This window comes from Brassica oleracea, chromosome C3, assembly GCF_000695525.1.
Source record: "Brassica oleracea var. oleracea cultivar TO1000 chromosome C3, BOL, whole genome shotgun sequence".
Taxonomy (NCBI): domain Eukaryota; kingdom Viridiplantae; phylum Streptophyta; class Magnoliopsida; order Brassicales; family Brassicaceae; genus Brassica; species Brassica oleracea.
The window spans coordinates 46,711,630-46,728,167 of NC_027750.1; the positions used below are offsets into that span (position 1 = coordinate 46,711,630).

Consider the following 16,538-nt stretch of genomic DNA (forward strand, 5'->3'; position numbering starts at 1 on the left):
TAAATGACATTAATAATGAATTTATTGTTAGTTTAATAAAAAGCTTACAATATAATTAGATGGACCAACATATTTTTCTAATAATTCTAAGAATCATCCTAGTAATGACATGTGGCTACAAAAAGAAGTTGTAATGTTTCACAAATAATATATAGGGGATACTAGGCATAAAGTCGGTTAGGGGAAATCTTGTAAAATGTGGAACTTATGGGCTTGAGTCGGCTTAAATCAAGTCGGGCCTGTCTACTCGTATTAGTTTCGAGAGACACCAAGGGTGAAGTGTCGATCGAGACTCCTTGTAATTCTAGGCTCGGACTTTGATTTCTTGAACAGCTACAATTTTCCTCATCTATAAGTTCTAAAATGCTCCATAATCTCCACATTACTCCAAACATGCTTGGACCTAAAAAGACTCTAAAGTACACTCCAAGGACTTATACCATGGTCTAAATGTGGTAAAATCCATGGTATATCATTGGTATTTCAGATAGACTATCCCATTGGAGACCATCTTACTCGTCATCTTATGGTTGGCAAAGTATTCTATCAGCTAGATCTCTAGTTAGCAAATGGCTAATCAAAAGGGTGAGAATATGATCATCTATTTTGGTATGGAATGATCTTTGGATTCTATCCACCCGCCAGAGACAGGCAAATAGTAAATTAGCTCACTTTGATTGTTGGGGTCAAAAACGGACACGACGAAGTTAACATCCAAATATCCGTAAAAATCAGCATGAACACTTTTACGAAAAGTAATTTTCGTAAAGAAATCTTTACGAAGAACTTTACGGTGAAATCTTGCACTAATCTCGGTTGATTCATCGAAACTAAACACCCATAGTCCAAGAACATGTTCATAAAACGTCAGAAAAGGATCCAAACAAGGTCGCCACGTAGCGACCGACTCGTTAGTGGGTCGGTCGCTACGTAGCAACCGACGAAGCCATTCGGTCGGTAGCTACGTAGCGACCGACCTGCGACCGAACAAACCTTTCGTTCAGTCGCTACGTAGCGACCTATCCAGCGCGGATCAGGTCGCTACATAGCGACCGAACTGTCTCGGACATCGATCAACGGGTACGACCCAAATCCATGCATTCTCGTTTGTTCCTCAATGCTAGCTCCCATGTACCGCAGCCATATCATTTGTCACATCATTCCGATCAAAGTTACCGTTGAAAATTTACGAGAAAAACCACGAGAACTTGTTTTTGTCGAAATGAAAATCGTAACAAATGTTCCATGTCGAAAGACGGCCCAACGAGGTCTAAAACACGACTACAAGCCCACTTCCGATTCTTTAAAATGAGCTCGTAGATACTATGGCGGTTTATGTTTTTATTTTACAAATAGAAATACAAAGATAAGTCTCCGCAGAAAAAATGATAAGTTTCCGCGGATAAACATGAAGATCGGAAAAAAATGGAATATAAACATTTTTCGCTTAAGACGGCTTAAGTGCAGGAAGGGAAAAGCTAAAACCGATCTTGGAGGAGTATATAAGGAGTCCTAGGCGAGAGGCACAAAGGAGAACTTTTTCAGAGCAAAACTTAGCACTTAGAGCAATTTTAGGCAACTTTTCGAGGTTCCCACAGTTTGGCGCTAGAAGGACGGGGGGCGAGGGGGGGGGGGACGGATCAATCTAACTCTCAGCCACAAGACGCTCAACCAGACATGACAACTGACGACGCTAATAACTTGCAAACTCCTCTCAACGGAGGAAGCAACGACAATCAAAACACTCCAGAAGCGACCGTTTCTGCGGCCAACGCAACAGCTAACGCCTCGACGCTCGAGGAGTTCAAAAACATGTTCTCTGCCTACAAAAAGAGGTCGGAAGAACAGGACAAACTCGTCGGTACCTTGACGAAAAAGGTCAAAACCTTAACGGCAAGAACCCGTGCAGTCATCCCTCGCGGATCTACGAAAATCCACAGAAGAAAACTCGACTTCACAACTCCACTCGACAGGCCTGGAACGTCGCGGGAACGTTCTTTGGGTCAAAACCCTAGCGAAACATCCCCTGCTGAGAAATGGAACTCTGAAAACCCTCTACCTCCCGCAAGGGACACAGAGGTCGATGAAGTTGAGCATGTCGACTTGGATCCGAGCGACGTTTCCAACGATACGGAAGAGGATGCTGACATACATCCAAGAAGAACCAGAAGAAGATCGGCTCGAGAAGACTCTCCGTTTGATAAACCTATGACGGAAGAAGAGGAAAACCTCTACTGGGTCGAACATGAGGAGTTAGCCGAAAAACAGACCAAGATTACTCGCAGCAAACGCTGACAGGCTCGGAAAGCTGCTGGCGAAAAATCGGACATACGCTGACGCCAGACCACGAACATCGATCGACATACACCAATCCAAATCGATCGACAGGACGTCCAAAGCATCGATCGACGATGCCTACGGAGTCAGACACGTCTTGCAATGCCGCAAAACTCACGAGGAGTTCGCAGCAAAACACCCACATCCGCCCAGCCCTGATAAAGTCAGAATCGCTCGACGAGCTGATACATCCATCGATCGATATGGAGAATCCTCCATCGATCGACACTCAGAGGCCGCCATCGATTGACAACCTCCAGCGCCTATCGATCGACGAGCAACTATTACCTATCGAATGCAGATGCCAAAGATAGATGCGGCACGACTCAATGCACTCAGGCCCAAACCCAAACCTTCAGAATACCCACTAGAGCCCGTCAGGACACCTTCAGATGATGGAGAAGATCCTATGGAAGAGGATAGGGTTCCTACTGGAAGAACCCTAAGGAGAAGAAAGGAAAAAGTGGCGAAACATCTGAAGAGGGGAGCCAATGATAAGGAAAAGGAAAGTTTCCGGAAGAGAGTCTTCAGGATTCCTATAGATAAGCCATTCGAGGATGCTTATTATACCCACAGATTGTGGATGTTCTTCAGAGAGACAAGGGAGAAAGAAGGAAACATCAGGAGAATGTTCTGTGAAGCTAGAGAAAAAATGAGGAAGCGGATTACATTGAAGAAGAAGAGTGATCCTGGGCAATTTGCAATACCATGCACGGTGAAGGGTATTGAGTTCCCACATACCTCAGTCAGCATCATACCTAGGGTTATAGCAGACCATCTGGATCTACAGGTGGAGCCTTTGCAAGAATTGTTCACTTATGTGGATTGTTCCCAGAAGAACTCAGGAGGAATTGTGAGAGACCTAGAGGTGCAGATTGGTAATGCCCTAGTTCCAGTCGATTTCCATGTCTTGGACATCAAGCTAAACTGGAACTCTTCCCTACTACTTGGGAGAGCTTTCTTGTCAACAGTGGGAGCAGTGTGCAACTTGCAAACCAACCAGTTGTGTCTAACACTCATCGATCCTAATGCCCACTACGACCCTATACCAGTCAAGACGCCACAGACGATCTCCAGAAGAATCAATGATCCAGGAATCATTGCAGCTTGCCACTGTGGAGTGGAATACGAGACAGATTACTCGGCGTCGATCGAAACTCACACAACATCGATCGACAGTGGTCATCAGAAATCGACCGACATACCATAAGAAGAATCGGTCGATAGTCGTCCAGATGATTGGGAGAACGACTACTACAATCCCGCTATTGCAGCATACACCAGAGAACATATGCATACACGGATTGAATAAATACAAATTTTCGACATTTGTTAATCTAATTTTTGCGGTTCATCTCTGAGCTTTCATAATCAAACGTAATCTCTTTTTTTAAAGTGAATTATTTCACGTTGGAAAAGGATAATTTTGTGCCTCTTCAGTTGCCAGTTCTTACTGGGCCAACATAAGTTTCTCCAGGTTGATCTTCATTGGAGATGAGGGTTTGCTATTTTCACTTGGTGGTTGAAGATCGAAGATGAGAGAAAAGGCGATAACAGATTAATCATTAGATGATGGTTGTGATAATAGCTTCAGAGGGAACTCACTCGTATTAGAGCGAGAAGTTGAATCCTTTGTTACAGCATAGATGTGCAAGGGATTGAAAAGCGATTTAGAGATGCTAACGGTGGAGAGGATTCACAGTAAAGAAGAATTGTGGTGAAAAAGCTCACAGCGTGGAATAACACATGAACGACACATATCATAAATGTTAAATCAAAGATGTAGAAACCATATATGCGATTCATAAGTAATTTACTTAATTTGGTTATAATTTTTTGTTGGGTTTGTTGGGCCTCAAAATATACAATATCCCTTCTAAACACTTAATTGGGCTTGAATTATAAAACTTGGCCAACAGAAAAAAGATAGTGATGTAACCATGGCTGAGCCAGCTGATTATCCAGCAAATGACAAACCAGGATGGATTAAAGGCGAGCATACTGAGTTGAAACCAGCTGAAGTTACTAAGGATGAGATGAACCAGCTGAGTGACACTACTTTGGCGTTGGATAAGCTGAGTGACACTAACTTGGAGTAAGATGAGGTGAGTGAGCCAAGTGATACTAACCTGGATCTGGATGAGCTAAGTGACGCTGAAGAAGGAGTTGGTTTAGCTGTAGGATGAAATGAGCATTTTCAGCCCCAAAAAAGATCATAACAAGTTCACTATGGGTTTGTTCTTGCCATATTCGATCTGGCCCTTTTTCAGAATGTTCCTGACCCATTCTCATCAAGAAAACCAAGATGAAGTCAAGAAAATCAGTCATGGTTGAATTTCAAGTCAAGGAGTCATCCAAACAAATAATTATTCAATTTTCAAGATAATTTTAGCTGTAATTAAGTTTTTTTATTTTCTACAATTTTAGGACTTTCGATTGCCTTCTTCATCTCCTCTACTTAAACTCTCGTTTGTTCAGAACAAAACATTCACCTTTTTATCAAAAACTTCTTTTAAAATCTGTGAATTCCTTGTTCATCTTTGAACATAGATTTCTAGGAGTTCATTCTCTGCAAGCAAAACTTGTCATGGATCGTTAACAGAGTTCATTCTCTGCAAGCAGACTCGTTCATGATCATTGTTTGTGGGAACACCTCTCACGATTAAAGACACATCTATACAATTTTTGATCAGTTCATAGATCCTTACTGAAGACCATCTATCACGATTCCATCACAATCAGTTCGAAACCGATCCATTCTCCTTCAAACCATCAGATCAACCTTCATAGGAATCAGGGAAAAGCAATCTCATCATAAGGGATTCATCAGATAGGGAAAAATAAAAAGGGTTAATTTAATGAATGAATCAGATTTGTAGTAAGAAAATAGAGAGTTATAAAGTGAAAGGAAGAGAGAGGGGGTGAAATAGTTAGTTGGTGAAATATAGTTTTTTGTTTGTTACAGGATCAAATTTTCCAAAGAAAAACCCGACTTGAACTCATGCCTAATGAAGGAACCGAAACCCATCCTCAATGGTCCAAGGAGTTGTAGTAAGACAGAGGAGGTTTTCCCAAAGATGAAAACAAAAACAACTAAGGTAAGGAAAGAATATGAGACAGAAAATGAGTTTTCTCTTTTTTTTCCTCAGTCTGAACTTGTTGTCGATAAAACATGTAATGAACTAACTTGTTTTGAACCGGTGCAACAGAGTAGTCTTGTTTCAGTGTTCCAGGTCTCAGGAGAAAACTCAGCAGAAAGAGCACAAAAGAGTTCACCACCAGAAGAAGTGTTGGAGCAGCCAAACAACATTGAAGTAGAAACAGATGCTAAGTCATTCTCTTTGAACTCTCAAGAGCATTGTAAGGATCTTGATATGGCTAATTATGTGTCTGAAATGTTTGTCATGGTTAGCTCCAGTGATGTAAAATTTTTTGGTCTTGAAAGAGTAAAAGAATTTTGTGTTTCAAACTATGTTTTTGATAACACGATTAAAACTTTTAAAGTGTTTGAACCTGATAAACACTGATCAGAAATGTTTTCAATATGGCAATAACATCAGTTGTGGTCTTAATGGGAGTCTCGAGCATCTTATGGAACATGAAAAAAACTATGATCATCATGAAAAGACCTTAGAGCTTGTTCTGCAATAACCTGATTTTTGTTTCAGAAATTCTTGTGATTCATTTGCTTGCTTTAAAGATAATGGCTTTGTTCTGAGTTGTTCTAAGCATAAACTAGCCATGAGTGATTTTTTTTCTTCCACACGTGCCTTGAAAGAGTTTATGGTTAGGAATTTGCAGAAACCAAAATCACTTAGAACTAAAACCGATTTTATTGTGATTGTGTTTAGAAACTTGGTATCTTGTGTTCTAAAACTGATAAACATTGGCATGTTTTGAGATCATTGCTTGAGAATTGTGTTGTTTTGAGCTTTGATGATATTCTTATTTACAATACATTCTTTGAAATATATGTTGAGCCTTTGATAAGTGATTCTCAGTCTGAACTTAATCATTTGTGTTCTGATTTTTTGAGAAAGTTAGGCAAGTTTTGAAGTTGTTCTATATTATTTTGTGCCTTGATACCATTTTGGTCTGTAATATTTGATTTGATGTGCATTTTCTGAAACAAGTGCAACATGTTCTCAGAAAAAAATGCTTGGTTAATTGATCAGATTGAGAACATGTCTTGCTTATATGACATTGGATATCTAGTCTTTGTTTTGAGTGTCAAGGATCAACAGGTTCAGTCTCAAAGGAGTGTAAGGAACGAAAGCATAGAATATACTTATCAGCCTGAGATTTGGAGATAGACGTACTTGAGGAAAATGGCTTCAAAATTCCAAGGAAGTTTATGTCCAAAACGTTACTTTGATGTTGTTTTCATGCTTATTTTCTTGATCATTTGTCTCGTTTCTTACTTGTTTTCTTTTGATTTCGGGGATACAGATTTGAAAAAAAATCTTTTCAAATGAAGAGGGGATGATGTAACCATGGCTGAGCCAGCTGATTATATAGCAAAGGACAAACCATGGCTGAGCCAGCTGTTTATATAGCAAAGGACAAACCATGATGGATAAAAAGCGAGCATACTGAGCTGAAACCAGTTGAAGTTACTAAGGATAAGTTTAACTTGCTGAGTGATACTAGTTTGGAGCTGGATAAACTGAGTGACACTAACTTGGAGTTAGATGAGCTAAGTGATGCTAACCTGGATCTAGATGAGCTAAGTGACACTGAAAAAGGAGTTGGTTTAGGTGTTGGGCGAAATGAGCCTTTTCAACCCAAAAAGAAGTCCATAACAAGTTTACTATGGAATTGTGTCTTGCCAAGCCCATCCATTCTCCTTCAAACCATCAGAGGAGCTTTAAGGAATCAGGGAAAGGTAATGTCATCATAAGGGATTCATCAGATACGGCAAAAGAAAAAGAGGTTAATTTGATGAATGAACTAGAATTGTAGTAGGCCTGGGCGTTCGGGTACTCGTTCGGGTTTGGGTCGGTGCTTTGGATTTTTGGATTTTCGGATGGAGAGGTACAGAATCTGTTCGGGTTATTTTATACTTCGAATCGGGTTCAGGTTTATAAGGTTCGGGTTCGGGTATTTCGGGTATAACCGAACTGTGTAACAAATAAAAAAAAAATTATATGTATTCTTGATTTGACTTTGTGAGACCAGAAACAATATCGTTGAAGTTAGAAGATTGAACAACTTATAAGATTTATGATCTTTCTAATTTGTTATTACGTTGAGGAACACGAGTATGTATTCTTTTTCTTTGTGTAATTTCTATTTGTATTATCTTGAATAGAAAATGGTAAAGAATCTATCTATTCATAAATCAAAATCAAAGAGACATCAAAATCAAACAGAAATCAAACCTGGATAATCATGACTGTTTGAGCTCATGCATGTGTAAAGAGCAAAGAGAAAACAAACCGCAAATTCTACTTGTAATCAAACATAAATCAAAATCGCAAAGTATAGTGATTCATACATGTAATCGGTCATAAAATGAGTTTAAGTATGTACTGAACATATACGTTGAAGAAGGAGTAGACGGAAAGATGAATGGGAATGGAAGATGTAAGCTTAGTGTTAGTAGTATATATAATATTTGGGTACTTCGGATAATTGGTTCGGGTATCGAATATAACCAATCGGGTACGGGTATCTGGACTGGTTGGATCTTAAACCAGTTCGGGTTTTTTTTTAACTTTGGTTCGGCTTTTGGTTCAAGTTTTTCAGATCGGTTTGGATTCAGATTTCAGTTAATATTCCCACGCCTAATTTGTAGTATAAAATTAGAGAGATATAAAGAGAAGAGTTCTTCTTGGGTTCACACCCTAGGGTGAACCTCTAGGTTCACCAGCCAATAGAATTTCATTATTTCAAATCGATATCTTTTAAAAAAGGAAATAAAATATTTTCAAGTTATATTATGTTTTTAAAATAAAAAAGTAAAAAAACAAATAGCAGTTACATAAAAAAAAATTAAAAAAAATCTTTTTAACGTTGTCAGCAAAACACTAAACCCTAAATCCTAAACCCTTGGGTAAACCTAAACCCTTGGGTAAACCCTAAACCTTTGGGTAAACTCTAAACCCTTGGGTAAACCCTAAATGCTTGGATAAATTCTAAACTCTAAATAAAAACAAACCCTAAAACTCTAAACCCTAAATCATAAACCCTAAACCCTTGAGTGTTTTAGTGTTTAGTGATTTTGATTTAGAGTTTAAGATTTACCCTAGAGTTTAAGATTTATCCAAGAGTTTAGGGTTTACCCAAGGGTTTAGGATTTAGGGTTTAATGTTTTGCTGACGACATTAAAAATATTTATAATTACTACTATTTTTTATTTATTTTTTTTTACCTTTTAATTTTAAAAAGATAATATAATTTGATAATATTTTGTTTCCTTTTTTAAAAGATATCTAATATAAAATAATACAATCATATTGGTTGGTGAACCTAGGTGAACTCAAGAATGAGTATAAAGAAAGGATGAGAGAGAAAGAGTGAAATAGTCAGTTAGTGAAATATGGTTTTTCTGTTATAGGATAAAATTTTCCAAGAATAACCCAACTGGAACTCGTGCCTAATAAAGGAACCGAAACCAATCCTAACCACCCATTTTGGTTCAGGAAGTTACGGGTATTAAGCTCATGGCAATTATTGAAAAAGCATTTTCATGTTTCAAATTTTTATTTTGACACTTAAGCTTTTGTTGCGATTAATGTCTAATACAACCAAGATTATGTCATTCAATTACAAAATCGCGTTGATATTTTGACCATATAGAGCATTGTTCCATGAAACTTAAGCTTTTAAGAGAAAATACATAGGTATTTAGAGAGGTCCACCAACTTATTCGATACCTCCCCACAAAATTGAAGTGCATTAAAAAAAACTAAAACAGTTTCAGAGACAATTGATTGACGCCATCATTTTTGCGTATTACAAGCATCAATCAAGAACTGGTGCTTCATTAACGATACTGCAGCAACGACAGAACAAAAAGCAGAATAAGAAATCAGGCAAAGAAATCAAATCGTGGGGATGATGAATATGATTGAATTTATTACCTTGATGAATCCAATCTCCTTGGCATTGCTGCGGAAACACTGTCTGCAGCAGTTCAGACCATACTTCCTGATCAGCCCGTGGGAGTTTCCACACACACGGCTGCATAATAATACAATAGTTAGAATCTTGACTAAACTACACTAACTGCACATGGTGATGAAAACAATCTTATACATAAGATAATCTCACATTGTGTGAAGAGAGAGAGAAGCCAAGATAAGCAAATCTCAGCGATACAAAAATCAATGTAAATAACTCTCTCTTTTCTATAGACAATCTACAATCAGTCAAGGATTTGTGGTGGTGTGTAAATTAAAATTTCAGATATGAGAGCAATACACAATTGATCATAGGAATTAATCTCACTGTCTCTATCTAACAACATATTCAGTCAATATTGTGGAACATATGCATCAAAATCTCAGAAACGCAAACAAAATGATAACAAAAAAAAAAAAAAAAGACGAAAGGAAACCATACAATCGAGATTCATCAAAAGCTAAGAGAAATACGGCACAGTTTGAACAATTAAAAAATCGACTTCTAGGATGCAAACAAATCAAAGTAAAAGGCAAGAGAGGAAGACGACGATATACCAGGTGCGTGAGCCAGGACCGTACTTCTTCGGATGAGAGTTCCACACGTTGTCATGACCCATTTCGTCGGTTGCTCACAGAGGAAAGAACAAGCGGCGTATGCGAAAACCCTAGAGAATGTTTATTTGAGGGATAAGCTGAATCTTATAACTGGTCCTCTCTTTTGTACAACCAAACAAATGGGCCTCCCCGTTTTTAAAGGCCCATTAATGAGTAAATTCTATAAACTTTGTTTCGTCTCCACAAGTTCTTATGTTTTTGAGCTCGTCGTCAATCTATGGCCACTCGACCTCTCATCTCTCTGCAACTCCTTTCCTCTCTTTCATCTTTTTCCTTAAACCCAACCAGGCAATCTCTCTTCTTGCCCAATTTCACTAAACCCAAAAGATTATCTAGGAGAAGTGGTGTTCATTGCTCGGCTAATCTCATCACTCACCCTTCCGTTCTCTTCTTAGGCAGCTTCGATGGCGGTGGATTCGTCGATACACAGACCTTCATTGTCACCATCAGTCTCGTCGTTGCCATTGCCCTTTCTCTCTTCCTCGGATTCAAGGTTCATATCCAATCCCTATCCTTTAAATCCGTATCACAGATTCTTGAAATTGTGGGGTTTTTGATTCTTGCAGGGAGACCCAGTTCCATGCGAGAGATGTGGTGGAAACGGTGACTCTCTTTTATATTTACTCATGAGATTACCTTCTTTTACCTTCATTTTAATATGCAAAAATGATCAAACTCAAGTGGATGGCGGTTGAAAGTTCCGACATTTAACAACCACGATGATTCTTTCTTGCATATTGTTCAACACAATACCTTACGCTTGCTGTATAGGATAGTTCCATTGGATACTTTCATTTTTATGACTTGTTTTGCTGGAAGTGAGTATTTTTCAGAGACTTCTTAAACTACCTCAGATTAGTATGTTTTAAGTATTCTCCTTTTTCTTTTGTGTGTTAAATGGGTTTGCTTAAAAAGGCGGAACCAAATGTGTCTTCTGCCTTGAAGGTAAGATGAAGGTGGACTCTGGCATCGTTGACTGCAAAGTCTGCAAAGGTTCAGGTACCTAACTAAACCATCCCTTTTGTGCTTAACACTTTCTTACTTCCTTAATAACATATGAATTGGTTTTGCTTTGTCCAATATAGGTTTAATTTTCTGCAAGAAATGTGGAGGTTCTGGATATTCTCGCCGTTTATAAATATATATATAATAAATCCTTTACTAGTGCAATGAAATTGTTTTCAACATTGGTTCTTTCGGACTATATGATAACATTTCTAACTTGTTTATACTCATAAAACAATAGTGCGGACCATTCCTTGGTTAAAATTTCATCCTCGGTTTTTCAATTTCAACTTGTTAGACCACCTCCATCGGCGGTTTCAAGAAGAGGTTCTAAAGGGAAAAAGCAAAAAAAAAATAAATCAAAAATGCTAAAATTGGATAGAACCGCTGCTTAATTAAGAGGAATTAGAATCTTTAAAAACCCCATACGTGGCTCATGCTCATTGGCTTCTTCATTTATCACGAAAGAGAAAAAAAAAAGTCGTGTCTTCTCTTTCGTAAGTCGGCTGGTCTCTCTCTTCTCCGATTTCATCGTCGCATCTCTCTCTTTTCGTCATCGATTCTGTCGAAATCTCCAACGGAGATGATGTGTGATCCGTTTCTTCGTCGTCGATTCTCTCTCCCTTCATCGATTTTGTCGAAATCGCTTCGTCGGCTGGTGTCTTTCTTCGTGGTCGATTCTTCATCGATCTGTTTCTTTCTTCGTCGATGTTCTCCTCCAGATCCGTCCATGCAATCACCGTGAAGGTTCGTTTCCTTTTATTTTTTTGTTCGCTCATTTAGACGCCACAACTGTGCTGTCAAGACAGGTGTGAACTTGCCCCTTCGGATGCTTCTTTTCAAAAATTTCTGTGTAATGCTTATGATAGCTTGATCCTTTCCCCTTTTCCATGTGAAGATTTCCGAGCTTGGTATCTATCCTGCTGTGGATCCTCTGGATTCAACATCCCGTATGCTCTCACCTCACATTCTGGTGAGGTCTTTTCCATTCCATGTTGCTGAGGTCTTCACAGGTGCCCCTGGCAAATACGTCGACCTTAATGAAAACATCAACAGTTTCCAGGTATGTATATGCCCATATGACTTTCTTCCCTGTTGCAGGGTTTACTCGATGGCAAGTACAATGATCTTCCTGAACAATCGTTTTACATGGTTGGTGGCATCGACGAGGTGGTTGCAAAAGCAGAGAAGATTTATAAGGAGGCAGCAGCTTAAGTGCTTGATTCATCTCTTTTGGATGCCCTCTTCTCATTTTCTTCTTTTGCCTCCTTTACTTGTTGAAATAAAGGTTTTAAGTCTTGCAGATTCTTGTTGCAATGTATGATTATGATTGCTTGATTTTAGTCTCTTGTTTTGTGTTCAGACTTCATAGAATGGTGTAAGTCATTTAATCATCATCTTTATTTGAAACTTTCTGAAAAATGTATTACTATATTGAATGAAAATATTGTAAATGATCTAACAACGTATCACACAACCAGCTTCTTCCACATCATTCTCTTATGTACAACCCAACACATGAACCAGAAGCCAGTTTTGTACATTGGCCTCAACCACACTCCATTAGAGGCTTAAGCTACCTTCTTTCAATAACGCTCTGTAATCGCTAGGCACATCAACACGATCAATAACATCCAATGCATTCTCCTTATCAATAACAAAATCAAGAAGTGGAAAACCAGAAGAAAACCTCTTCATCACAGCAGCTGATTTGCTTCTTCTCACTGCTTCTGCTCAGAGGGTCACACTTCCTCACACACGAGTACTCAGAATCAAAATCATGACTCTTGCTAACACATGGAGTGCCCCCTCTTCTTCCTCTTGCTCGCCTCTTCTAACATCTTTTGTTCCTCCCCTGTTACTAACGTGACACTGAGTGGTTCAGATACCAATTGCTGGTTCCTAGACTTGATAGAAGAAAGCCTAGGACCTCCTCGAGCTTCACTCTTTGCTTTTGTAACCAAATGTTGTAACCAAATGATCTGTCCGAGAATGTAGATATCTGTCTTCTCTTTACTAGCGTGGTAGAGTGTTTCGATGCGTAGTATCTCTCCACCATTAGCCTTACTAGTGAAGTCACTCCTGAAAGATTAAATTAAAATGTCATAAAAAAAACATGCAAGCAGAGCAGTTACAGTGTCTCATTTTCATTCAACCACTCACGCTGTGTTTGCCCACTCTCCAACCCAACCGAAACCATTCAACAATCTCTCAGATTCACCGGTTTTAAGTTCCCTTTTGCTCTTCTGGAAAACCAAGCGCAGCAATTAGCAATGCTCTCATATCAACACTGAATCACATGATAAAAAAGGTTTAAAAGCAAATGAAATAGCTATTGAGGACACAAACATACATATTTGTTTGTTTAAATTTTATGAAATCCAATAATAATTCAACTTCTAAATTTTTTTTTAAAATTTTTTTTAAGAACTTCAAAGGGGTTCTACCATTAGACCTTCACAAATTTAATTACATTACAAGGGGTTCTAAACTTCACAAATTACAAAATTTACAATTAAACTACTCATTAGAACCCACTATGGGTTCTAACCAATGGAAATCGTCTTAGATCCGTTCAAAGGAGCAGATGATGGATACCAAAAATAAAAGTTAACGTTTCCTTGACAAGTTGTGACACGCAACTCAATTTTAGACTGACCATTCTGACGGGTTGTTAATGTTATGATCACATTTTAAAATATTAAACAGCACTACCACAATGCATGATGTACTGAAGTATTTTAAAATCAAATTCATAGAAGATAAGTTCTACGGTTTACTAATATGCAAGAAAGTTAATGAAGATATATGTCGGGGATAAATCCAGAAATTCTGCTTATAGCAAAATGCCGCTTAAATGATTTGTGACCCCCTGGTCATGTTTTACTCTTGCCTCCGGATAAATTACAAAATCTATACTATCAAAAAGAGAACAATTCTTAAAAAATCTATTTATAAAAGGTTATTAGATCATTTCACTAAAAATTTAACATGTTACTTCATTTTTGCTTTAGTTAACAGTTAAATATGCAACATTTAAAGAAAATAAAAAACTAAAAACAATTTTGTGTTAATAAATGAGAATATTACGCTAACTATGTTTCATATATTTTTACAAACTACCATATCTTTTTTTTTTCTTTTGAAACTTCAAACTACCATATCTTCATACAATCTATTTTACCAGCTCTAACAAATACTCCCTCCGTTTCTAAAAGATTCATGTTTTAGAGTTTTCACACTTTTTAATAAAACATATTAAAACTTAGCTATAAATGCATAGTTTTTTGTAATTTTATATTTCTTATATTTTTAAACCAATAAGATTTTAAGAAATGTAATTAATATTCTTGAACTTCATAATTTTTCATTATTAGTTGACAAAAATTACATTGGAAATATAAAATATATATATATCTTTTTGAAACAAAAATTTTCTCTAGAATATGGATCTTTTAGGAACAGAGGGGGTAGTTTATTTCTTCTACAGCTACTGGTTTTCTCCCGTAGTAAACTGGTTTCCACTAGGGGTGGGCATTCGGGTACCCATTCGGGTTCGGTTCGGATCTATTCGGGTTTCGGGTTTTCGGGATCAAAGATTTCAGCCTCATTCGGATATTTCTAAGTTTCGATTTGGATTCGGTTCGGATCTTTTCGGGTTCGGTTCTGGTTCAGATAACCCATTAAAATTATTTTTAAAATTTTAAAATTCATTATATACTTTAAATTTCTCAAAATCTATAAACAAAATATTATTTTAGATACAAATTTGAATAACATATGTCAAAATACCTAAACTTAACATATAATTTGATTTGGTTTGAATATTTGCATAGATAATCAATAGATATTTTAAATATTTTTGGTGTTTTGAGTATATTTTAACTATTTTAGACATTTACTTTTGACTATTTATATATATTTTCAGGTATTTTGGACAATTTAAAAATATCTTATATATTTTGGATGTTTTTAATAGACATTAAATCTAAAATATATTTATATAAGGGGGTATAGAAATCAATTTCTGATACATTCGGATACCCGGAATATTTCGGTTCGGATCGGGTTCGGTTCCGGTTCTGTAGATTTGAACCCGTTCAGATATTTAATTAATTTCAGTTCGGATTCGGTACTATTTTTTCGTGTCGGGTTAGGTTCGGTTCTTCGGATTCGGATTTTTTGCCCAGCCCTAGTTTCCACTAATCATTGGAAACCCAACCAACGTAAATACAAAACATATAAAAAACTGTTAAATGTGATTATAAGGATAAAGGTAGAAAACTAAGACTAAGGTTGGACATATGTAAATTCAGAATATCTTAGAATTATTACAGCACGAAGGAAGGTCGAATCACTTTTTTATTAATGAGAAGTACTTCTATACTAGGATAAAATGAGTTTATATGAAAATTATTTAAGAAATATCGTAAGGAAAAATAAAATTTATATTCTTGATCAAATTAATATTTTTGGCCCTTAAACAATTTTTTTTAAAAATTTTTGTTAATTACACAAATTGTTTACTGATGAGCTGATCTCATTTTTAAAAATATTTTAGGTCAAAAAATCATATATCGCATAAGAACCTAACGTTTAGGCCGAAGAATCTCAGGCTTACTATTTGGTTACAATGAAACTATGTCAGCTCGGTTTTATATCATGATTTAGCAATTTAAAAGTTAATTATGGTTATGAAAAGCTTACGTTTACGTGCCAATCCTATCTATCTTCAATATTTCTCTCATTTTCGTGTTGTTTTTTTTATTTTGGTTATTGCTCGATATAAATATTGATTTTTGAGTTTATTCTCATTTCGTTATTTTGTTTTGGCCTGAGATTTAGAAAATGTTTAAAATTAAAATTATTAAAGAGATACATACTTAAATTAAGATCTGCGCTTTGTGCAAAATAAATATTTTATATTTATCACGTATTTTATATTTTTCTGCATATTATGAAATAATAAAATAATAATTATATAAATCAGTTACTATTAGTATTATGTAATAAATTTGGCGTGTGCATATAAATCAAACGACCACTCTTGTTTATTCACAATCATTTTAGGGTAAATAAATCAAAACAATCAATCTTATCTATCGTATATGATATATAATTTAAATGATATTAACATAGATATATAATATACTTTTAATATGGATATTTATTAAATGATGTTTCTACTCAAATTATTTTATGATTATTTGCATATTTGTGTAACAAAAGTTATACCAACGATTTTTTTTAATGTGGAATATGTAATGGTTTCAATAAATTATAATCATTTAAAAATAAAACAATGAAAATTTCAAAATTAAAATATTAACTTTTCAATATATGTTCAATGCAAATAAAAAGTATAATAAGTATGTATTTTCATATGATGTATAATTTAATTTAAACGATATGAAATATATATATATATATATATATATATATATATATATATAT

General features: G+C 36.3%; 2 protein-coding genes and 1 long non-coding RNA gene across 4 annotated transcripts; 2 read left to right on the forward strand and 1 right to left on the reverse strand.

Moving 5' to 3' along the window:
- Positions 1-9,029: 9,029 nt before the first annotated feature.
- LOC106332429 (40S ribosomal protein S29) lies at positions 9,030-10,155 on the reverse strand. Its single transcript, XM_013770886.1, has 3 exons — positions 10,020-10,155; positions 9,423-9,522; positions 9,030-9,334 (listed from the first exon to the last, which is right to left on the reverse strand). The coding sequence occupies exons 1-3, from the start codon at positions 10,079-10,081 to the stop codon at positions 9,326-9,328; spliced, it is 171 nt and encodes a 56-aa protein (XP_013626340.1). The 5' UTR covers positions 10,082-10,155; the 3' UTR covers positions 9,030-9,325.
- A 124-nt stretch (positions 10,156-10,279) lies between these two features.
- Positions 10,280-11,368, forward strand: LOC106329462. Of its 2 annotated transcripts, none has more exons than XM_013768119.1 (4): positions 10,280-10,572; positions 10,646-10,682; positions 10,995-11,078; positions 11,165-11,368. In XM_013768119.1, exons 1-4 carry the CDS (start codon positions 10,297-10,299, stop codon positions 11,215-11,217), a joined length of 450 nt encoding a protein of 149 aa, XP_013623573.1. In that variant the 5' UTR covers positions 10,280-10,296; the 3' UTR covers positions 11,218-11,368. The 2 variants fall into 2 exon arrangements, with proteins under 2 accessions (XP_013623573.1, XP_013623574.1); XM_013768120.1 differs by having other exon boundaries at positions 11,025-11,078; positions 11,165-11,300.
- A 146-nt stretch (positions 11,369-11,514) lies between these two features.
- On the forward strand, positions 11,515-12,481 carry LOC106329463. The gene is made up of 2 exons (XR_001267823.1): positions 11,515-11,831; positions 11,983-12,481. It is a non-coding gene; the product is annotated as an uncharacterized LOC106329463 (long non-coding RNA).
- Positions 12,482-16,538: the final 4,057 nt, after the last annotated feature.

Coding starts and splice junctions, on each gene's coding strand:
- LOC106332429 (XM_013770886.1), bottom strand. CDS start 10,081: ATGGGTCATGACAACGTGTGGAACTCTCATCCGAAGAAGTACGGTCCT. Junction 9,523..10,019: donor GGTCCTGGCTCACGCACCTG/GTATATCGTCGT, acceptor ATTATTATGCAG/CCGTGTGTGTGGAAACTCCC.
- LOC106329462 (XM_013768119.1), top strand. CDS start 10,297: ATGGCCACTCGACCTCTCATCTCTCTGCAACTCCTTTCCTCTCTTTCA. Junction 10,683..10,994: donor CGAGAGATGTGGTGGAAACG/GTGACTCTCTTT, acceptor TTGCTTAAAAAG/GCGGAACCAAATGTGTCTTC. Junction 11,079..11,164: donor CAAAGTCTGCAAAGGTTCAG/GTACCTAACTAA, acceptor TGTCCAATATAG/GTTTAATTTTCTGCAAGAAA.